The 25,193-nt window shown below is 42.3% G+C and overlaps 1 protein-coding gene across 5 annotated transcripts in view; it reads left to right on the forward strand.

The window, feature by feature from the left end:
- CEP192 (centrosomal protein 192) overlaps positions 1 to 25,193 on the forward strand; it is a 223,014-nt gene that overhangs the window by 140,925 nt on the left and 56,896 nt on the right. For all 5 annotated transcript variants that reach the window (XM_075826454.1, XM_075826456.1, XM_075826457.1 and 2 more), the window contains 4 exons: positions 99 to 247; positions 11,565 to 11,795; positions 13,230 to 13,355; positions 21,768 to 21,905. In XM_075826454.1, the coding sequence (XP_075682569.1) occupies positions 99 to 247; positions 11,565 to 11,795; positions 13,230 to 13,355; positions 21,768 to 21,905 (644 nt within the window). The remainder of the gene's footprint in view (positions 1 to 98; positions 248 to 11,564; positions 11,796 to 13,229; positions 13,356 to 21,767; positions 21,906 to 25,193) is intronic.

A 25,193-nucleotide genomic window follows, 5' to 3' on the forward strand; every position in this document is an offset into this window, starting at 1 on the left:
TTTTTCTATTAAATGATTACTGAATGTTAATGGATTTCAGAAATGTAACTAATTTTGAATACTATTTGGCAATTTCATTAGAATTTTCTTTCTACAAGGTCCAGTTCTGGTGCCTGAAGAGGTGACATTCCCTAATGCATGTTGTGTTGGCATTGCATCTCAAGCATCTTTAAACATCTTCAATCCCAATGAAAGATGGATGCAAGTTAATATTGGTATTATCAGTATTGCTGTGAATGGAGAAAAAGTAAGTTGTTTTGTATGTGACTGTGCGCTTTTACTATTTCACCGTAAGTTTATGCAGGACTCCATGGAGCGAATAACCTGTACGTACATGAAAATAACAAAACAATTCAGTTAAGGACCTAATATCTGATGGTTTAAAATCTTGACCAGTAATATAGAAAATGTTTACCAAGTTTCTTTCTGTCAAATGTAGATTGACAGTGCTTATATGTGTAAAGTAGTTGTCCAATTTGTTTTTAATATGTAAGGTAACTGTCCAGACATAAGCTCACCTTAATTTCTTAAATATGCTTCCCGATCGTTCCCTGGCAGCAGATACCAGCTGAAAGAGTCAAGCATGTTAGATTTCAACATGCCCGATCCTTTATTCCAGCAGGAGATAAGCAACTGCCAGAGGTGTCTGACAACCGCTTATTTCTTTCGCACCAGTGAAATTTGAGATGGTTGTCAGCTGAGCGAGTATTTTGGCCAAATGCTTTCTCATGTAATGCAAGATCATGTGTGTGCATGCAATGTTTTGCAAACATTAATTAACTTTTTTGAGTGTTGATATAAACAGGGGCTCACACTTGTGTTGAGACTTTATAGTTTCCGATTTTAGGTTGCAGTTAGTGTGTTTTTCTTGTTGCAATCCTAGACCAGACCATAAAACTCCATCATGGTACTTACATGCGGTGGTCCAATCTGTTTTCCACAGGAGCAGTGCTGGGAATATTTTTCTAGAACTGTGGCTAGACCGCAAAAAGCATGGATGTTAACCCCATAATGATCGGGCCTGAAAAGACCTTAATAATCAGCTAAATGTTTCTGTTTTTGCCTCTGCCTGCCTTTCAGCAGCCCTAAATTTTTTATTTTTTCATTGACGTGGCTGTATGAGGCCTTGTTTGATGCAGGAGCAATTGTAAAAAAGAAATAAAAAATTGCGCGTTTGGGGTGTAGAAAAATTTCACTAAGTTTTTTATGTAATTTTATATATTTTTTTTTAAACTAGTTTTATTGAACAATTTACAGTACAAATGCATTCAGTATACAACTAAAATGAAATACTTTGTCAGCATAAACGACAAAAAAAAAAGATAAATGTCAGGTTAGTATTTCAGTGGTGTGTGTGTGTGTGTGTGTGTGTGTGTGTGTGTGTATGTGTGTATGTATGTATATATATATATATATATATATATATATATATATATAGCAGATATAAAAAAATGGCGACAGCACCCTGCAACACTAATGCCACCTAAACCACTAAATATAAATAAATATGCACTAAAGCTAAATCTACCTACAAATAGGGAGGTTCTTAGTGCACATTTTGATCAAAAAGTGTTAGCCCACCTGCCACGACAAGGCGACCTCTGTAAGGTGGGAACCTACGCTGCACATACACCCAGAACTGGGACTAAGCCTACATATATACCTGGGGATGGTAGGATCCAGCATTGAACTGATTAAAATCACCCAGGGCAGAATGTATATGTATATATATGTGTATATATATATGTATATATATATATATATATATATATATATAAGCAGCAGCACTCACTAGGTATAGGTGCCAGGCAAGTTGTCCTGATCCAAGGACAGAGCGATATACAAAAGTAGAAATCTTGCAGCACTCCCAAGTGTGAAAAAAGTCTATCATGCTTATTAAAGGTCCCATTGTTGGACAGAAACGTTGCTGTTTGTTGGCTGAATAAAACAGCCATTTTTTTCACACTTGGAGTGCTGCAAGATTTCTACTTTTTTGTGTGTGTGTATATATATATATCTCTAAACACGTGCAGCATCTTTGACAGCAAGCAATGATACATAGTTTCATATATGTTCATTCAATTTTTCTCTCCTGTATTAAGAAGGAAAATGGTTAAAAGGTCCTTACAATCTTTTAGCTACTCATAAAGTTCTCAGCAGTTGGTCTCTCAAATTCAAAAACCTATGTGGGGTATACTGAGTGAGGGACGAGTCACACCATACCTCCCATATCTTAGAGAACTTACTCACACACCCTCGACGTTTATATAGTACTTGTTCATAAGGAATTATTGAGTTAGTCAGTGACTTCCACTTAGACATTTTTGGAGGTCGCGGATCCATCCACAGGAGTGCAATGGTTTTACGTGCCATGAATAGTACCTCCTGGAAAAGGATTCTTGTACAGTAGGGCCACTGATCCTCAGACAATATACCATATAGACATACCTGAGGGCTATGGGGGACAGTGAGCCGTACCACCCCTGTAGTCACCTCCACTACCTCTTCCCAAAAAGAGGAGATTATCGGGCATGCCCATATCCTGTGCCTAAAATCAGATCTAGGAAAACGGTACCTCTGACATTCAGTACTAGGGTATCTACCAATTTTATACATTCTCACTGGTGTAAGGTAACTTTGAATTGTTGATAATTGTATCATTTTATTGTTGGCAGCCAGGGATACTGAGAATGGGGAGGAAAGTAGCTCCTCCCAATCTTCTTCTGACAGGACTGTTATTAGCGTCTCCCATTTGTCTTTCACCGCTAATGGTATACTTGCCAACTTAGATTGGATAAGGAGGTATAAATGGCTGATATCAATCTCCTCGGGATTTGAAAACTCCAACGGAAATTGTGAGAAGCTAACCCCTGACAGCGCATATTGGCTTTTGAGAGCGTGGCGTAATTGCAAATATCTGTAGAAACCCTACCTAGGAAGATTTAAATCTCTCTGCTTCAGTGTAAAGGACTTTAAATATGTTACCAGTATAGACATACCCCATATCGGTTCTAAAAATGAGTAGCTAAGCCATCTGTCAGGTGTGAAAGGAGTAGGTTGAGCCATATAGGCATGTCCGACTATACATCCGAGTAACCATATTTATGTTTCGCAGCTGCCCAGACTTGTGATACCAGCTAATGTATGGCAATCAATATATACACTCCAAAAGCATTTGTACTACGGGCTGGGCACGGTTCACAGCAGAAGCGTCCCCCCATAATTAACTATATAGGCAGCTCCATATTGTATACCAACCACAAAAAAGAGAAATGAGCTTGTAGCCAGATAATATATAAAAAGTAGAATTTTATTTGACATGTATAACAAACAAAGTTTAAGATTGAACAAAAGGACAAGACCCTAGTATAAACATAGGAGCGATTACTACCAATTGCAAAGTATTGGGTATCTATATACAAGCTATAAGTCATATATAAGTCCACAAAAAATGTAGGCTCCCCTGTTAAATAGTGAATGAACCATATATATTGAGTAAATAGTAAAGTAGGAAAGCAGGGGAGACCACTAATTGGAAAAAAGTGCTAGTGCATCAATACATTGTTTAGAACAAACGACAATAGCTTACCCATAACTGCAAGAGGCAATAGTAGTCAGTGCTCACTCCAGCACATGCTTACAGAAGGGGTGTATTCTCCAGTTTTTGGATTTGAAGGGGCCAGAAAGGACACCTCCGTTACCATAGGCACCATAAGGGATTTACCAACTATATAGTCTATTGGGGTTAGAGAATGACAGGAATAGACCGTAATATCCAGGTATGCGTACCTAAAAATATCCGTCCATCCCAGTTTGTCATATAACCATCCCAGCATTAATATTGCAGATGAGGCAGGACCAGGGCCTGGATAACCCTGAAATCTATCAATATGAGGGTCCAATACCATAATAAAATCCTCCATGCCCAGTACTGTTGCGGTAAGATACGTTGCTGCAAATGTGGCTGCTGCATGTAATACCTGTAAATTTGCCGGACGCGGAGCACACATTCCCAATATAACAAAAGGTGTACTCTCAATGTAAGCGAGGTAAAAACGTGTCTGCCTTCTTTGTCTACACTTGTGCTTACCACCTCCCAGCGCAGGGATTTGTGTATGAACATGAAAACACCACGGGAGTAAGATGTGTGAAATGAGTGGCCTAGACCATTGGACCCACGTTCTGAGCAGAAGTCGAAATTTATTAGATACCAAATGTGTTTCCTGTAAGCATAAGATATGGGGGTTAAATTTGCCTTGTCCCCTCACATTCCATGACAACATGTATAGATGTAATTTTAGATACAGAAGTCTAACTCGGAACTGGAGTAATGTCACCCAGTAAACTGTGAAACATTGCAGCGTCTGTTACATAAATTACATACATCATAAACTGTAACGTTTGGTCCATTGTAACACTTGTACTTATACATAAGTATATCGCCTACATATGATATTTTCAATAATCTATAAAAAGGCACAAGCAAAAAAAAAAAAGTTAACTTGATCGGCAATGTAAGGTGATGTGTATGCAATTTAGCATCCCACTACGCATTGAGTTCCATCCAGCTCCAAATGAGCTTTTATAAATCAATTTATGAATACGAGCAGCTCACGAGCAGACACGTTACTGTATGAAAATGCTTCTACTTTATTATCAGCACGGATATTTATAGTCAGACAATAACAAAATGACAATAACAAATGAGTCAAAGTTTAGATCTAGTTCCACAACTCAATTGGCTCTTAGAGGAGCCATTCCCTCATCTTCCCTATTATTGCTGCGTAGTGTTTTACCCACGGCACTATAATTCTCCATTTTAATTCTTATTATTGCTGCGTAGTGCTTTGCACACGGCACTACTGCCTTAAAGTCCCAGAGCATCTACCTTATAATATAACTAACTTGTCATATAAGGATATGAGTATATAAAGTATACAGTAGGTATAAAACACTTTGGAAAAATACATTTCCTTTCACATTTCCCCCCATTTGTGATTTTATAGGTCTGGTAATTATTACCTGCCTCTAATTTCACAACAACCTGTCACTTCTTTCCAGAGGTCTCGCTGTGAAAGCTCTCCGTATCTTATAAAACACATAACATCTAAAACAAGTCATAATGACAAAGACAATCATAATACATATTAGTGGTTGGAATAAGTAGCTTAATACTGAACTGGCAGTCGGTGAGAAACCTGTAAATATATCATACCAGTGATGAGCCGTGTCATCCTTAATCTGGGATCCTAAATGTTTTCCCACTTATAACAGCATTCATTTTGACTGTTTGTAGTGTAACATTATGTCTCCTAACCATCTTTTACCTCTTCTGCGTCTTTTAGAACTTTGTTCAACTCATCTAAGGGGAGACTAATATTACCACTATGATTCTCCATTTTAATTATTATTATTGCGTAGTGTTTTGCACACGGCACTATGCCTTAAAGTCCCAGAGCACCTACCTTCTAATATAACTAACTTGTACAAACCTATAAAGATATAAGTATATAAGGTATACAGTAGGTATAAAACACTTTGGAAAAATACATTTCCTTTCACAGTGACAAATAGGCCATTGCTGAAACATGCCCATAATTGTGGCGCTAAAGAAGTACGGTGAAGACCCGTGCCGTATCCCATCAGAGAAATTTTCCTGCTCGGGATACATCAAGTAATCTTATCACATGGAGTCCCAGATGGGACCTATAGTGGAACACACAATATTTGTTGAATAAACTATTCTCATATCTAGAAGTTACCGGCAATACACTGCAGATCGTATAAGTACGTAAGATGACCGGCACCCAGTATGTACATGCCCCTCATTCCAGTTCGGATCGACCCGCATCGTTCTCATTGCAGAATACAGTCCTTGAATGAGGGTAGATACGTAAGGGTGTAGTCCTGAAAAGAGAAGAATGTAACAATGCTGGGCGAGGTATAGGTATCCCATAATAGACTAAGTGAAGCTCATTCCAAACGACATATTAGAAAATGTCCTCAAGGATCAGATTAATTGCGTCTTGGTAATTTGTCTACTTCTCACCCACTCATCAGCGTCATGCGGGGCATTGAAGAAAATGGATCGTTCATTATCTACCATAAAGTATGGTATATTCAAGTCTCTCTGGTGGCGTTTGACAGGCATAAATGTCGCATGGCGTTTTTGCAGATCCACTGAATAATCAGGGAAAATCGAGACAGACACCCCATTATTTGTAGTCTACGAGCTGGATGTAAAATCTTATCTCTATCATTAGTTTAGCATACGAGATAAAACTGCTCAGGCTCCTCTGCAGCAACTAGTGAGGTTTTCCCTCTGGAGGGCTCCTTTCCACTAGAACTCTGTGGCTGAGGCCACCATCTTGGCACTCTCCCCTCGCAAATTCCTGTAGCTTTTCCGCGGCCATCTGACCTCTCGTGGAGCTCATGACGTCTCTCCAGGCAGCCTTCAACCTCTTGGATCTTCGGGACAAAATTTTGGAATGTAAGGATAAGCAAAGGATATGTATGGCACAAGGTCACTGCGGATCTTCTAAGTCATGTAAATGCTCTTGCTGCGTGCCAAGGCACGCCCCCTATGGAATTTATTTTTACTGTGTGAATTAGGGCTGGGCGATTAATCTAATTAATTTGATTAATTTGCCCTCAAGGCCTGTGACTATTCTGTTTAACAGAATCATTAAATCCATTTTATTTTTTGTAGAGCCGTGCTGCAAGAGGAAGCTCTGCCCCGCCGCCTCGTCACTGCCTGATCTTCACTGTCTGACAAGCTGCTGCCCGTTCTATCTCCACTTCCCTACAGAACTGCTGATCTGTAGTTAACAAAATTATACAGTACGGAACAGCAGTATATATAGCCACACCGCCCCGTGGATACCACCCCTCCTTGCAGATCATGCCACCAGCCCTCCTTTCAGATCGCACCGCCACCCCCCACCTTTGCAGATCGCACCGCCACCCCCCACCTTTGCAGATCACACCGCCACCCCCCACCTTTGCAGATCGCGCCGCCACCCCCACCTTTGCAGATCGCGCCGCCACCCCCACCTTTGCAGATCGCGCCGCCACCCCCACCTTTGCAGATCGCGCCGCCACCCCCACCTTTGCAGATCGCGCCGCCACCCCCACCTTTGCAGATCGCGCCGCCACCCCCCACCTTTGCAGATCGCGCCGCCACCCCCCACCTTTGCAGATCGCGCCGCCACCCCCCACCTTTGCAGATCGCGCCGCCACCCCCCACCTTTGCAGATCGCGCCGCCACCCCCCACCTTTGCAGATCGCGCCGCCACCCCCCACCTTTGCAGATCGCGCCGCCACCCCCCACCTTTGCAGATCGCGCCGCCACCCCCCACCTTTGCAGATCGCGCCGCCACCCCCCACCTTTGCAGATCGCGCCGCCACCCCCCACCTTTGCAGATCGCGCCGCCACCCCCCACCTTTGCAGATCGCGCCGCCACCCCCCACCTTTGCAGATTGCGCCGCCACCCCCCCCCACCTTTGCAGATTGCGCCGCCACCCCCCACCTTTGCAGATTGCGCCGCCACCCCCCACCTTTGCAGATTGCGCCGCCACCCCCCACCTTTGCAGATTGCGCCGCCACCCCCCACCTTTGCAGATTGCGCCGCCACCCCCCACCTTTGCAGATCGCGCCGCCACCCCCCACCTTTGCAGATCGCGCCGCCACCCCCCACCTTTGCAGATCGCGCCGCCACCCCCCACCTTTGCAGATCGCGCCGCCACCCCCCACCTTTGCAGATCGCGCTGCCACCCCCCACCTTTGCAGATCGCGCCGCCACCCCCCCCCCTTTGCAGATCGCGTCGCCACCCCCCCCCCCCTTTGCAGATCGCGTCGCCACCCCCCCCCTCTGCAGTTCGCGCCGCCACCCCCCCTTTGCAGATCGCACCGCCACCCCCACTTGCAGGGGGGAGGGCGTGCAATCTACAAGGGGGGGTGGTATTGCGATCTACAAGTGGGGCGTGGCACTGTGTCGCTATGTGGGGGGGTGGCACGGTGGCGCTTTCTACATGGGCACTGTGGTGATTTCAGGGGTTTGGGACAAAAAAAACCCTGACAAAGGAAATCCATTTGGAGACACTGATGCAAAATGGACATGGAAAAACTGACAATTGATCAGTTTTTAATGGCCATTTCTTTTCACTGTTGTGTGACTGTAGCCTAAATGACTGATGCCAGGAGTCCCGTTCACATGTACCGTATTTCGGCTGGGAAATCCGGCTGACATTCACCGTTTTTCACGGTCTAATCGCGCTCGTGTAAATCCGGCCTTAAAGAGGCTCTGTCACCAGATTTTGCAACCCCTATCTCCTATTGCAGCAGATCGGCGCTGCAATATAGATAAGAGTAACGTTTTTTTTGTTTTTTTTTTAAAACGAGCATTTTTGGCCAAGTTATGACCATTTTTATATTTATGCAAATCAGGCTTTCTAAAGTACAACTGGGCGTGTTTAAAGTTATGTACAAGTGGGCTTGTATTGTGTATCTACATCTGGGCGTTTTTACTTGTTTTACTAGCTGGGCGTTGTGAATGGAAGTGGATGATGCTGACGAATCAGCATCATCCACTTCTCTTCGTTAACACCCAGCTTCTGGCAGTGCACAGACACACAGCGTGTTCTCGAGAGATCACGCTGTGACGTCACTCACTTCCTGCCCCAGGTCCTGCATCGTGTCGGACGAGCGAGGACACATCGGCACCAGAGGCTACATTTGATTCTGCAGCAGCATAGGCGTTTGCAGGTAAGTAGCTACATCGACTTACCTGCAAACGCTGATGCTGCTGCAGAATCAACTGTAGCCTCTGGTGCCGATGTGTCCTCGCTCGTCAGACACGATGCAAGACCTGGGGCAGGAAGTGAGTGATGTCACAGCATGATCTCTCGAGAACACGCTGTGTCTGTGCACTGCCAGAAGCTGGGTGTTAACGAAGAGAAGTGGATGATGCTGATTTTTCAGCATCATAAACTTCTATTCACAACGCCCAGCTAGTAAAATAAGTAAAAACGCCCAGATGTACACACACAATACACGCCCACTTGCACATAACTTTAAACACGCCCAGTTGTACTTTAGAAAGCCTCATTTGCATAAATATAAAAATGGTCATAACTTGGCCAAAAATGCTTGTTTAAAAAAAAAAGTTACTCTTATCTACATTGCAGTGCCGATCTGCTGCAATAGGAGATAGGGGTTGCAAAATCTGGTGACAGAGCCTCTTTAATGTCATTCATTTAACCCTCCATGGTGGGGCCGGTACTGCGCAGGGTGCTGCTCAGACACTATAATGTAATCTCTCCCCAAAGTGCTCGCTCGGCGCTATCTGACTGGCCATGCTGCAATGTCAGAGACCGGCAGAGGTGGTGACGGGCAGAGAGGGATGTTAGTGCATGAAGTGCATAATTGATTCTAGATTCTGTTAACCTGTTCCCTTCTGGGGAACACAGAAGTCATAATCCATTAGATATAAATTTTTCCAATAGTATTTCTGATAAAGTATTTGCGGAAGTTAAAAGTTGTGACGGTGCGTGCAATTATTATAGCAATATATGTTGTTAATATAAAGAAAATAATTTATTAAATGATCTCTGGTACTTTTTTTTTTCCAGTTTATTTAACAGTAATAAGATAATCGAGATTCAAAAAGAAAATCGCCCATAGGGTTGGAAAAAAAAACAAACAACATTTTATTTCTTGGCAAAGTCGCTCAGCCCTAGCGTGAAAATAGGAAAAAGCGATTCTCAGCATTTTTTATTTTGTCCCCTTTAATTTTCATGCTAAATAACCCATTAAATTAATTCTCTAAGTTATTACGGTTGTGTAGATACCTTTTTTATATGTGTACGTTTTTTGTTTTTATGTAGTGTAGGGGCAATAAAATGTATTTTATGCAAAATAACGACTTTTTTTGTTACATTTTTTTCCCCCCCCTATTAACCCCTTCCCAACATCCGCCATATATATACGGCGCACGTCGGGTAGGGCAGTATGGAGCGGGCTCAGGGACTGTGCGCGTGACGGCAGTGTGTTACAGCGGACACTTCAGAGTAACGAGCGGGATTCCGCACGTTTAACCCATTAAATGCCGCGGTCAATAGCGACCGTTTTAGGCATTTAAATAACCAGGGCTTCATATGAGGCTGTCAGTGTCACGATATACTGCAATACATTAGTATTGCAGTATATCGTGCAATCGATCCAGATATTGCTGGTTCAAGTCCCCTAGGGGACAAGGAAAAAAAAAAAACGGAAAATAAAGGTTTCTTTATTAAAAAAATAAATAAATTGAAAGTTAAAAAAAAACATTTTCAGTCGAGCACAATGTAAAAAAAAATTAACATAACTGGTATCGACGTGTCCGTAAAAGTCTGAACTATTACAATATATCCTTATTTAGTCCGCACGGTGAACGCGTAAAAATTAACATCCAAATTGCTGTTTTGTGGTCACTTCATCTCCCACCAAAAAATTAAAGTTATTAAAAAGTAATGTACCCAAAATGGTACTAATAGAAACTATGGTTCGCCCCATAAAAAAATAAGCCCTCATACCGCTAAATCGACAGAAAATTACGTTTTCGGGCTCTCCGAATATGGCGACAAAACTGAAATCTTATTTTTAAGAATAATTTTTTTCCTTTTATAAAAGTAGTAAAACATAAAAAAAACTATAAATTTGGTATCGCTGTACTCATATTGACCTGCAGAATAGCGTTAACATGCCGTTTTTACTGCACAATGAACGCTGTAAAAACAAAACCCCAAAATATTGAGGAATTGCAGTTGTTTTCCAATTCCACCCCTCTAAACCTTTTTTTTTTTTCTCCAGTTTCCCAATACATTATATGGTACAATAAATGTTTCTGTGAACATCTACAACTCGTCCTGCAAAAACAAAATAACATATGGTGCTATTGATGGAAAAATAAAAAAAGTTACGGCTTTTGGAATGTGAGGAGGAAAAATCGAACGTTAAAATCTGATAAATGACTGCGGCGGGAGGGGATTAAGGGATAGCTAAATTTACAACTGTGTTTACTTATAATATATTGGCATACTCCAGTATGCTAATACATTATACTGTGTCACTATGACACAGGCTTCTGTTAGGGCAGCAAATAGTGTGCCCGAACAGCAGGCATATTGGACAGACAGCCCTAGGGTCCTTTCTAGGTCCCCAGGGCAGACTGCAGAGGGATTCTCCGATCTTCAATTGCATCACTGGGTTTCCAGTGACGCGATTGAAGAGGAGAGTTCCCTTTTGATCATGCCATGGTCACTGGCCATGGCGATCAAAGGGTTAAACAGCTGGGTTCGGAATGGCTTCGAGTCCCAGCTGTATTCAGCAGGCTGCTGTAAGTTCATGAGCTGTAAGTTACAGCTCCTACTTCGAGGATGAGCGCTCAAGAACCTCTTCTACAGTGACGCCAAAAGACGTTGCTGTAGACTAAGCACCTGCACCGCCTGCCGTCAAAAGATGGTGGGCGGTCGTTAAGGAAGTACCCGCATATTTAAATTAACTATTGACCTTTTTTATTTTTCAGATTGATTTTGGAGCCAACCAGTGCCTAATTTTTAAGAACAAAACCATAATTGGTCCTCGGGCTTCTGAAGATGTAAAAATTCTCCTTTTACCTCAGAGACCAGGACTTTTCCAGTGTGTGCTAAGTTTATCATCTTGGCCTGTGTCTGCCGATACAGAAACAATTGCTAGAGCTGAAACCAAGTCTTCTAAAGTTATTCTTACTGCTGTGTCAGAATATCCTTTAATCGAGGTATGTGGATTATGTGTATTTGGTGCCTAAATGAAATAACATTTATGAGCTTTTTTTCTAAATATGCAAATGAGCCTTTATTACACAACTGGGAGCTAACCGCAGCGATTCTCCTGAGGTGGAGCTACCTCACAGCCTCTGACGCTGTCCGATCAGCATAAAGCTGCTTCACACCATGTGAGACACATTCTAGATGGAAGGGAGATCAATTCAAACAGTCATATCTCGGGCTGTGGACCACCTAGAACAGTGTTTCTGGTGTCATATGAAAGAGGAGATTCTAATCTTTCATATAATACTAGGATCGCAGTTGTGACACAACCGGAGATATTGCCAGTTGAATACACAGTCGGGAATGGAAGTTGCATATTTAGATTCTCCCCCTTCCCTGCCCAGCAACTCCGCTTGATCTTACATGTGCTGATTAGACAATCATACAGAAAACATTACACCGCCCAGAGTGAAGAGTCCCCTCCTATTTGGCTATTCTAGCCAAATTAGCATATTTAGAAAAAGCCTCTAACTTTGCAAATAAACTTTTTTTTAAAACAAATCACACTAGTTATATTAGCTGTGAGTGACCTCATCGTTCCCAGCTTCTTTCACTGCAGACACACAGCGTGATGTCACCCACAGGTCCTTCAACCTTGGCGTCGGAAGAGAGAAGACCCATCAGCTCAAGGCGTCAGAGGGTACAGTTGAATCTGCAGCAGCATCACCATGTGCAGGTAAGCATAGCAAACTCCCTAGAGACGAGCATATTAACCTTTTGGACGCCTGGAGCCGATGGATCTTCTTTGTCCGTTGACAAGGTTGAAGGACCTGTGGGTGACGTCACGCTGTGTGTCTGCAGTGAAAGAAGCTTGGTGGGAACGATGAGAAGTGTATGACGCTGATTCGTCAGCGTCATACACTTCTATTCACAACGTCCAGTTGGTAAAAACACAATACACGCCCAGTTGGTAAAATGAGAAAACACGCCCAGTTGTCCATTGAAAAGTTCATTTGCATAAATATAAAATTGCTCATAACTTGGGCAAAAATGATTGTTTTTAAAAAAAAAAGCAAAACTTTACTGTTATCTACATTGCAGCGCCGATCACATTCAATAGGAGATAGGGATTTGATAATCTGGTGACAGAGCCTCTTTAAGCTTGTAGAAATTCATGTACATCTTGCTCCCCCTAGTGGAAACGGTGTACTTTTGAAGTAGTTTGACAAGTTATCACAAGGAGAAGCTGTGCAATTGGCGTTCCATGGCAAAGAAACTGAGCTTCATATGAAATGGAGCGTTAACTGGCTTAATTTATAAAATAAAAAAAATGGTAGATGCTTGGGGGTTTCATAACCATATACAAGGATACTCTAGCATTATGCCCTTTTTGTTGGTTAAAAAAATAAATAAAATGACTACTCAAATTTCAATCTCTACAGGTGGACACAGGAAAGAATGACTGTTTAGATTTTGGCGATCTCTCATCTGGCAGTTGGAAGACTCTTCCTTTAAGATTAATAAATAAGACTCGTGCCACTGTACCTATTAGACTTATTATTAGCGCTGTAAGTATGGATTTTAGTAATTCCAGAACTCTTACCACCACTCAACATAGATTTCTTAAAAATATAGCCTAGTGCAATAAGATAAGCACTTATTCTTTGAGTGCTTAACTAATCACTTACTCCAGTTCATAAAGATTTACTAAGTTAGCATAATTTTGTAGGCTTGAATGGGCCTGAGCTGGAATACCAAATAACAGGATTTTTTGAGTACTCACCGTGAAATCCTTTTCTTGTCCAGTTCTTTGGGGGACACAGATCGTTGGTATATGCTGTTGCCACTAGGGGCTTAACACTAAGAAATCCAATAAGTGGCACCATTCTACAGGTTATACCCCACCTACAGACACTAAGCAATTCAGGCTGTCCATCAGCAGTAGGAGAAGCAGCAACAAGGTAAGAAAAGGTAGGTAAAACAAAAAAGGAGTATCCCTTCTAACCGTGAAAAACTTGAACAAACAAATGGGTGGGAGCTGTATTCTCCAATGAACTGAACAATAAAAGGATTTTACGGTGAGTACTCAAAAAAATTCTGTTTTTTCATTCGTTACATTGGGGGACACAGACTGGGACGTCCTATGGCAGTCCCTATGGCAGTCCCCAGGAGCAGGAAGAGCAGAAAGGAGATGGTCACTTTTTTCACTGAAGCCCACAACAAGATCTTGCGTCCAAGGGAAACATGTGCACCTGATAGAACTTGACAAAAGTGTGCAAGGAAGACCATGTAGCTGCCTTACACATCTGAAGAGCACAAGCTTGATTGCGCACAGCCCAGGAAGCCTCAACTGCTGTGGTAGTGGGCCGTGATCTGAAAATGGGGAGACTTAGCCCGAACCCGATAAGCATCGCAAATAACCATGTGAATCCATCGAATGATAGTGGCTTTAGAGGCCGCCAACCCCTTGCTGAAACACTCCGGGAGGATAAACAAGGAATCTGGCTTTCGGAAGGAAGCAGTGACAGGTAAGTTTCGCGAGGCGTGGACAGCATCCAAGTTGTGGAGAGAATGCTCCCTCAGACGACTGGGAAACGGACTAAAGGACGACAGAACAATGTCTTTATACATGTAAAAAACTGAAAGGCAAAAAGGAGAGCATTGAGCAGACCACTTCCTTGTCCTGATTATTCAGGAATGGTATGTCTCTGAACTGGCGGCTGTATCTTGGCACCAGTTCAGAGACCCTCCAGCTGGAAGTCACTGCTAGCAGAAAAAGCACCTGCTATGAGAGAAGACGAAGGGAGACTTCTCGCAAAGGTTTGAATGGAGCTGATTGTAGAACCTCCAAAACCAAGTTGAGAACCTAGGAAGGAATTGGAGGATGATAAGTGGGAATGGCGTAAGCAACCCCCTTGATAAAGGCATGGATATCTAACTTTGAGTCCAATGGGCGGCCGAACAAGAGGGAAAGTGCTGACAACTGTCTCCTAAGGGAGCTAAGGGCTAAAAGATGATCCAGACCACCCTGGAGAAAGGAAAGAAATCTGTAGAGAGGAAATTGCAAGGGAGGGAGATTGGGATAGTCACACACACATAAAAGTAGGTCTTACAGGTATGATAGATGCAGGCTAAGGAAGGCTTCCGAGCCTTGAGCATAGTGAGAATAACCCCATCTGACAAACCACGAGACCTCAGAACAGTGGCCTCAATAGCCACGATGTTAAACGTACCAACCTAAAATACTGGTGGAAGAAAGGTCCATGAGAGAGTAGGTCGAGGACGGAGAGGCAGCAAGGGCCATGGGACTTCGACCAGCAGGGACTCTACATACCAACAACGAAGCAGACAATCTGAAGCTACCAAGATGTCGGGAATCCACTCAGCTTTGAGCTGTCAGAGGAGCCGAGGCAAAGGGGAAAACAAGTATAGGAGCCTGAAGCAGGTCCACGGAGCCATGAGAGCGTCCAAAGCATAGGCCTCTGGATCCTGGGCTTGGGAGATGAAGCAGGGAACCTAGTGATTGAACCTGGATGCCATCATGTCCACATTCAGCTGCCCCATCTGGTGCAAATCCGGTCAAAGACATCCTGGTGGAGGCACCACTTCCTGGGATCCACCCTTTCACTTCTTGGGAAGTCCGTGACAGAGTTGGCAATTCCAGGATTGTGTACTGCCGACAGAGCAGGAACGTTTTGACCAGGCAAGAATCATTGTGGCCTCGGCCATCATTACTATCCTGCGAGTCCCTCCTTTTGGTGATTACGTTAAGCCACGGCCATGACATTCTCTGTTTGGACTTGCATCGGATGGCCGAACAGGAGCGATGTCCAATGCAGCACGCAAAGAAAGATGGCTCTCAACTCCTCAAGCTTGATTGGAAAAGATTATTCCTGTGGGGACCACAGCCCCTGAGCCGTGAGGTTCCGAAATTTTCCTCCCTTGAGACTGGCATCTGTGGAGATAATCTGCCTGTTTAGCGGAAGGAAGGAGTGACCTCAGGGAACGACTGGGCAGGAGATCCACCACTGAAAGTTTCAATGACAACCAGAGGAAGGAGGATCCATTGATCCAGAGAGTACGGAGTACAGTTACATGGGAGAAGTGTAACTGCGCAAAGGGAATGGCCTCAATAGAGTCTACCGTAGTTCCAAAGACCCTTATTCTAAGGTGGAGAGAGGTCTTCACAACGAGTGGATCCCTTACTGAAGGACTGACCGCGTGTCGAAAGCCAGGCCCAGAAATACAGTTTGCTTGGAGAGAAACTAGGCAAGATTTGGAGTAGTTGACATTCCAACCGAACAAGAGGTCCATAGTGATCTGGAGCGCAGTGACGTCCTTCTCCTGGGTGACACACTCCCCTGGTTCGAAGGAGTGACATTACCATAGACAGGATTTTTGTGAAAAGTGTGTATCCAGACCGAATGAGAGAGTCACAAAAACTGGTAATGGTGAGGTGGCACTGCAACATACTGGAAGTGCTGGTGTGGCTGGCAAATATCATATACAGAAAATGTGCAATTACCCTCTCCATTCTAACATAGTCTCGATAGGGGGAACCACACAGAGTGTACACTACCAATGAATATACAATAAATAATAGGAAGGGAAAAGGAGGAGCATTTTGGTTCTATGAAGAAAATCATAAACTTTATTGAATAGTCAAATATAGAAAAAATTTAAAATGTCTAATGTAGGGATAGTGAATTCAGTGCATTAGACCCATGATTCTGTACTTATATTGGGACAACAATTAGCCCTTCTAAATAGTATCCATTTGTGCTCACAGTTTGATTTTTGTCATTTAACTACTGTTCCTGCAATTAATATTATACCATAGGCTGGCATAAGGAGTGATAGTTGATTATATTCTTTAATTAGGGACAACAAATAGCCCTTTTCTCTTCCTATTGTGTGTACACCCTGTGTGGTTCCCTCTATCTAGACTGTATGTTAGAATTGACAGGGTAATTGCACATTTTCTGTATATATTTATTTTTGTCCTGCTTTGACAACCTAAGCTAATCTCTCACATTCAGTGTGTGTTTGATTTATGGCTCAATCCAAAATTACTGATCAAGTTCATTCAAGATTACTACGACAAAGAGGAACTCTCACATGTCTTTAAAGGCCCCTGCTTCGGAGCAGGGATTTGTATGTAAAAGATCTTCTGAATGTTTAAGGAATTACAAATCGGACAAATACAGTCCACATGGACAAAATCGACCGTAGAACAATATTTGGAACAAGGCCTGATTTCCAGAGGCCTACGTATCCCTCTTTTTTTTTTTTTCCCTCATATGAACTGTCCAAGCCAGGATTGAAGGATAAATGGGAGACCGCTTTGACAGACTGCTACTAGGTATTAATGGGCATTCTGATAGAGGATGAGTCTTTCATTTTGGGGAATGTAGAAAAAGAATTATTAACTTTTACTCCAGTTACAAACCCATGAAGGGAGTACAAGGTTTTGAGAAGGCTTTTAATAAGACCTTGGACCAAATTGATTCAGTGGAAACATAAGTCAATACTAGAAAAAGGAGAAAATATCTACGGGATCAATCAGACCACTCCAAAGGGTAGGTTTATCATTGGGGTAGGAAGAAATCCACTCGTCCTTAATAATAAAATAAGAACACACGATCCTGAATGAAATAAAGCAGACAACAATTTTTTCGGAAACCGACAACGAGGCAACAGAAGCTCCAGAATCTGAAATCTATCTTCCCTATCTGAATTCGAACAGTGGACAGTCTAGCCTCCCAAAGACATCTAGAGAGCCGCAGGGACACAACCTTAACCCGGAAGTCCCTTTTTTACGGGACAGAGGAAGATGTGGCTTCAGGGGGTCCCAGTGAGGGAAAGGGAAGATGCAACGCATTACAGGGAGTGATTCAGGAGAATTTGAGTGCTTCTATAGACTCATTACAGGTCATCAATTTATCAAAACACACTCTCACTGGGGCACAAATGAGGGTCTTAAGAGGTCGGAATTTTTGTCTCTCCACAAGACTTAATAAATTTACAGTAATCAAAGATTTACATATTTTTGGTCGCAAACTCGCATATATAAAATCTTTTTTTTGCAAAGTGCGACAAACCAACTCAGGATGGTACACTGATTGACATATCTGATATGTTGGCATTACAATTGATGTCCAAACAGGAAACTGAGGTAATTAGGGACTTGGAAGGACTTCTTTTAGCAAAATGCCAGCTGTGGAGAAATTGATATTCCAGAACCTAGGACCAAGAAACTCTTTAAGCCCAAATCTACTACCATGCCACCTTTTGGATACATGTCCAGCGGTCAAGATATTTATTAACTTAGTGAGTAAAGATATTCTCGCACTTCCTGACAATACAATACATGATAACATTCCACAATAAGAGCAAAGGGCGCCTTTTTTCGGGCCAGAAACTGATGAAAAATCTGAAGCAGAACGCCTCCAAACATCTGCCTATTGATTTCAATGGGAAATATGGCATTCTGTTCTGACGGGGTGTTTTTTACTCTGCAATTTTTAAAAAAAGGCTGCATAAAAAAGCCTCGTAAAAAGAAGTGCATGTCGCTTCTTGAGCAGTTTTTCATTGACGCAATAGAAAAAAAGGTCCAAAAACGGCGCAAATAACTAGTTGCTTTAAAAACTGAATCAGGAGCGGTTTTCCCTTAACAGCTTCGTATTTCCAGACGTTTTTTATTAAGCGTGTGAACATACCCTTAGGGGGATTCCTAAAGGGGAGTTGCTAAGACTGCAACGAAATTGCTCGACCTTCTCTGTCTTCAAAAAGAGAGCCTTAGAACTAAAATCTAGATTACAGATGAGAAACTATTCGAACAGGAGTATCAAGGAGGCATACAAGATAGACCTAAGAACCCAGCGAGAAGATCTCTTTACCCCTAAAAAGAAAGATCGATTTCCCTAGCCAACCTAGATTCATTACAAACTATCATGATGATTGGAATGTAATGCTAGGTATCAACCAACATTGGCATGTCTTGAAGACCGATTTGGATCTGAACAAGATCCTGGGAGGAAGGGTCCCCTTTGGATACAAGAAGGTTGGATATGCTCTTCCCTTTTCGATAACCTGTCATTTTTCCCGTAAAAACTCCATTATAACAACCACAACTCCTGGGTTCTTTCCATGCAAATTATGCAAGGCCTTTAGAATTTTTTTTTTCCCAAAGCACATATTAGATGCACATCCGAGTGTGTAATCTATTGCTTGAAGTGTCTGTGCAGCCTCAGATATGTGAGTAAAACTACAAGGGAATTGAGAATTCGGATCAGAGAACACATTGGCTCCATGACAAATTTTGATAAAAATGAGAGCGAAAGTCAGACTAAAAGAAAACCTTTACCCCGACTCCAATAGCAAGGCACTAAAAGCATAAACACAATCTGGACTGGACAAGTCTTAAAGGCTGGGGTATCTGCCAAATCAAATTGGATATTATATATAATATTATATATTGCTATATATAGCAATGGTAGAGACTGAAGCCCGAGCCACCAGTCGAGCAGCGTCAAGAGAAGTCTCGCAGAGGTACTGGGATGCATTAGAGATAAGATGGGACAGATCGGGGCTCCTCAGGAGGAATTGGTTGGAGAGGAGGCCATGACAAAGTTGGTGTGTTCATTCAGTAGCAGCTCTGCTGAGCCATATCGAGATTAAAAGTAGGGACGTAAGGCGTATCCAGTAGCCTCAAAGGAAGACTTGGCAAAGGATTTCATGCAGCAGTCCAGAGGAAGTTGTGTCCACCATAGGAAAGGTAATAGTTTTGGCCAGCCAGGAAACAGAAGGGTCCACCGCCAGAAACGTATCCCTCTTGAAAGAGACCCCTTCCTGAAAAAGGTACATAACGTTCAACCGGCTAGAGTGAGTGAACTTCTTGTCCGGGTGTTTCCATTCTATGCAAACTATGCTGTCAAGTTCAGAATGAGCTGGAAAAGGCCACCTTGGACAGTTGAGGAGGTGCAGCATCAGTGACCTGTAAGGTGTCACGGACCGCCTTTAATAAGCACAACAACAGAAGTGGACAGTTGTGAATACCCTGTGCCATCTGAATTGAAATCAGAAAGTTCCTCCTTCAATAAGACCCCCCCCTGCCTAGGTGTGAGAGGAGGCACCGGACCGCACCTCCGCTCTGTAAGGTGAGACAGAAGAGATTGGTGAAAGTGAAGTTAGTCGAGCAGACCTGGCCCCTTTTTTGGGGCCTGCTACGTGAGGAAGAGGTAAACGGGAGAGTTCAAACGTGGTTGTCAGAAAGGTGAACAATCATTCCCATTTGGGCTGGGTGATGTTTGCAAGGTTACCAATGGTCCTAGACTGGGAATGGGGTCAGTCCCACGATACAAGGTGCGTGCAACACTGGTGGTGCAGGAGACACAGATGCTTGGCCAGGAGGCTGACATGAATCACATAGGGTAGTAGGCTGACCATAGGAAAGTTTAATGCTGCATTTAGATCAGACTTAATAGACTGTCTGGTGAGAACGTTCTCCATTATGGTCAGACATTGCAGCAGAGGAGGGTAATTACACCACACACTGTTAAATGATGGGAGTGACATGGCCATTGAGTCCACTCCGATACTGCACAGCAAGTAATAACTCCACCTTAGGAAGGGTGTATTGGCTGCCTGGTTATCTAGGTCTGCTAGGGAAAATACTCCGAGCTTAGGGCACCTGTAGTGAGAGAGAGATGCCTAGAACTGGTCCTACCCGATTCCAGGAGCGTATGCGCTTTCCTGAAGGCAAAGGCAGCTAGGCCTGTTCAGGAGATCCTGTGTTCTCGGCAGCATAGGTTGGGAATGAATAAGAGACCAAGCGGGGAAGCTAGGCCATGCCGCCGAACTTCCATGATTGGCCACCGGCGGTCGTGATCCTGGGCAGCCAATCAGAGGATAGATGTTGAATCCCAATGAGGGGAGAGTTAAAAGTAGTTCTATTGGATGAGCGGAGGGCCTGTCCCCCCTCCTTACATGCACACACTGGCGCAAGATGGCACCTCTGGCACAGTCTCGCAGAAAATGGTGCCAGCTATAGTAATAAGTAAAAAATGAAGCTGTGTGGAAATGGCATCTGATTAAAAATCAAGGGCCTGCACAGCCCGTGGAAGGAAGAAGACAGTGGGTAGAGTCCAGCGGACCCCAGGCAGTGTGTTCTGACAAAGCTAAATCGATGAAGACCTGGTAGGGAAGGTGGGAGGTGAAACACTTACCCTGTGTGTCTACATCCTTCCTGTGTGACCAGCAGGAGCACCCTTTTCAGGTGTTCACCATTTGGTGATGGGAGACACTGGAGGGAGAGAAAGTGAGAGGTGCTCCTTGGGCTGGTTTGTGACAGAGGAGCTGACACACTTGTCCCAGTTACCTTCATAGGCAGGGGGACAATGGTACATTTTAAATTTGACATGTCAGCCCTGGTTCCCAGCTAAAAAGGGACAAAAAAAAACAAACTACAAAATTAATGGTAAGACTCTGCTGAAATAGCAGAAGTGTCTGTCTCCTATAGACTGTAGGTGGGGTATATGGGGCATCTTGTTTTTTATTCTTAGTGTCAAGCCTCCTAGTGGCAACAGAATATACCCATAGTCTATGTCCCCCGATGTAACGAACGTGAAATAAATGTTCTTATAGGCAGCACCCATGGTCTCAATCAGTGGTTCACATCTAGTGGGCTTGGTGCATCTCACTCCCTCTAAAGCCATATTCAGAAAATAAATATGGCTACAGCGCTCATAAACAGAGTAAAGACGTGTTCTTTTTAACTCAAACCATTTGTATGCTGTTGCCATGTTAATTTTTTCAGCTGCAAAACCAGACACAGTCCATGGACAAAAGTAGCACTTTCTGGTGAGGGGAAAAAATACTCTTCTTTCTTATCTTGTACAACCCTTTTCATCAGTTTTGATCAGGACCAGGTAAAAATAGATTTATAGTACTTTAAGTAACTGTTAATTTTCTGTTCCCAGAATGCCACTGCCTGGCGTTGCTTCACTTTTTCCAAAAATCCTTCTATGAAAGAATTTGCTGTACATACAGATGCTGTCGCAATGATGTCTGCCCCTTCTGTCATAAGCCATGTTATGTATGCATCCTACGACAACCAGGTAAAAAAATGATGGCTGAACGAAATACGTTTTTTTTTATATATCTTTAAAGAAAAACAAAATGGCAATATTTCCAGCAAATTTTTATTTCCCTTGATCATGTATTCTACTTCCAGTGTAAAGCTTTTACTGAACTGCTACCCATTGCTACTCTTTACTGCCTAGTTTCCTTATTGCCATCCTTACCGCTGTGAATTTTACATTCATTCAGGAAGCATGTTCTGTTTCAGGTTTACTATGTCCATGGATTCCATAGTTAATAAATATATATATATATATATATATATATATATATATATATATGCATGAGTTTTGCACAGCATTTATTTCATTCCTCTATATAGTTACTTTTAGTTAGTTTAAAGGGCTATAAGAAAGGTACAATGCACACCAAAAAGTCGTTATCCAAAGATAGATTTTTAATATTCGTAATTATGCCAGTTTAAGGGCCTGTTCACATCACCGTTCGCTTTCCGTTCCGGGGTTCCGTCGACTCCGCTATTGGTTCCGTCGGAAAACCAGAAACCTGCCGGACGAGCGGAAACCATTAGCGATGTTTCTGTCACAATTGCGATCAATGGTGACTGAAACGGAAGCTGTGCTTTCACGGAAAGCGAACGGTGATGTGAACAGGCCCTTAAACTGGCATAATTACGAATATTAAAAATCTATCTTTGGATAACGACTTTTTGGTGTGCATTGTACCTTTCTTATAGCTCTTTATTCCATTCACTGATCCCTGGGTACCAAACTTCAATACAGGAATCGTCTGCTCACCACCAGTGGTCTACTGAGGGTGACTTCAAACATTTTTGTGGAAAAACTGCACCTTTGTGCAAAAAAAGTAGCAGCCTGATGTTTGCTGAAAGTCTCTAGCAAAATATAATGCCCTACAAACCATGCGTTTCTGGCCGTTTAATACGTTTTTTTTGGCTAGTGGCTATTCTCAAATTGCAGCATTTCGTTGCGTATGGTTTTTTTTCTGGCGTTTTTGTGTTAGGCTTTCGTTATAGAACTCAAAAAACATAAATGTAATTAATAGAAAAAACACCAGAAAAAAGCATTTAAAAAAAATAAATTGCATGTACCGTTAAAAAATAAATAAATAAAAAAAATGTATGTTAAAATTAAAAATAGTGTGAAGGATGCATAAGGTTGGATTATCACATGCAATTTTTAGTGACAAAGCCAGGAGCGAATCCAAAAAGAAGGAAAAGTATAAAGGAAAGACTAATACTTGACCTACACTTCTAACTTTTTTTAAAATAAGTAGATGGACAAAAGTATTGGGAAACTTACACCTACGGCGGCTTTTTGATACTTTACTAAATCCATAGGCATTAATATGGAGTTGGTCCCGTCACCTCCTCCTTTGCAGCTAAAACAACTTCTACTCTTCGGGGACGGCTTTCTTCAAGATTTTTGAATAGCATCGCGCAACCATGCCTTTATGGACTTTGCTTTGTGTGCTGGGGCACAGTCATTCTGGAACACAAAAGGGCCTTCCCCAAACTATTCCTACACCGTTAAAAAAAACATATATTTGACCAAAATGTCTTGGTATGCTGAAGCATTAGGATTTCCCTTCACTGGAACTAAGGGGCCTAGGCCAATTCCTGAAAAACCACCCCATAGGATTATCCATCCTCAAACCAATTTTCCAATTGGCACAATGCAGTTGGGCAGGTAACGTTTTCCTGGCATTTGCCAAACCCGGATTCGTCCATCAGACTTGGCAGATAGAGCAGCGTGATTTGTCCCTCCACAAAATGCTTTTTCCACTGCTCCAGGGTCCAGTGGCGGCATGCTTTATACCGCTCCATCCGACACTTGGTGATTGTAAGGCTTGCATGCAACTGCTCTGCCGTGGAAACTCATACCATAGGGGCTACCGCCACAGTTTTGGTCAGCTCGGCGTTTTCGACTTTTATGCATTATGCGCCTCAGCACACAGACACCACTCTAACTTTACGTAGTCGGACACTTCTTGGCTGATTTGCTGTGGTTCCTAGACTTCTACTTTTCAATAATACCACTCAGTTGATCATGGAATATCTAGGAGGGAAGAAATTTCACATACTGGCTTGGTGCAACGGTTGCATCCTATTACAGTTCTAGGCTTGAATTCAGTGAGCTGTGTAGAACGACCCATTCTATCACAGTTTTTTCTCAAGGCAGACTGCATGACTAGTTGCTTTATTTTATACACCTGTGGCAATAGGACTGAATGAAATACCTAAATTCATGGATAAACCCCTTCCCGCCGCAGTCATTTTTTTGATTTCCACTTTCGTTTTTTCCTCCCCACCCTCCAAAAGCCCAATTTTTTTATTTTCTGTCGATGTAGGCGTTAGAGAGTTCGCTCTCTGTGGGATCAGTTGTAGTTTTTCTTGGCACCTTTTTATTGTACTGTAAACAATTTCTTTGTGGGGTGGAATGGAAAAAAAACATGTTCACTTTTATTATGCGAGTTGATATGATTACGGCGATACCAAATTTATATTTTATTTATTTTATTAATTTTTTACTACTTTTACACTGTAAACCTTATTGTTAAAAAATGCAATTTTGTTTTGTCGACATATTCTGAGAGCAATAACTTTATTTTGAAGTCGATATGTGGTATGCGGTATGAGGGCTCTTGTTTTTTGCGGGGCGAGCTGTCTTACCATTGTGGGGTACAATAAGACTTTTGAATCACTTTTTTTGAATCCTCATTGAAAACAATCTTCAGACATTATGTATGTTTTCACCATTATTCATAAACCATTATAAAATGACACTATTTAATTCAATATATATGTTGAATTATACCAAATGTTTTAACTGAAACCAAACCCTCATTTAATAAAGCAATATTTTTTAATCAAACATTACTTTATTAAACATCATTCTGTTCTCTTTTTTTTTTCGATGTCAAATAATTGTATATCCCGTTTTTTTTATTTTTTTATTTTATTTTTTTTCAAGGATATATTTTATTGATAACATCGGTACCACAAAAAAAGAAAAGCCTATATGCATAAAGGCCATGGTATACGCACCTACACATAGTTATATAGCATGTTAAGTATATAACATAGAGCCAACAAACACAGAACGAAACCGCTTTCCATTGGTTTACAGAAGAAAAAAACAGTAGTGGTCAGTGAAATGCAATACATAAAAGGTGTTGAGCAAAGGAGCAGGCAAATCACAGGAGGCACTCAAGTGCTAATGTTGTTTAGGAAGTATGTGGATTAGCTATCCTGAGTTGCCAGATTTTCATAAAATTGTCTGGACACCAAC

The sequence above is a fragment of the Rhinoderma darwinii genome, chromosome 5 (assembly GCF_050947455.1).
Source record: "Rhinoderma darwinii isolate aRhiDar2 chromosome 5, aRhiDar2.hap1, whole genome shotgun sequence".
Lineage (NCBI taxonomy): Eukaryota > Metazoa > Chordata > Amphibia > Anura > Rhinodermatidae > Rhinoderma > Rhinoderma darwinii.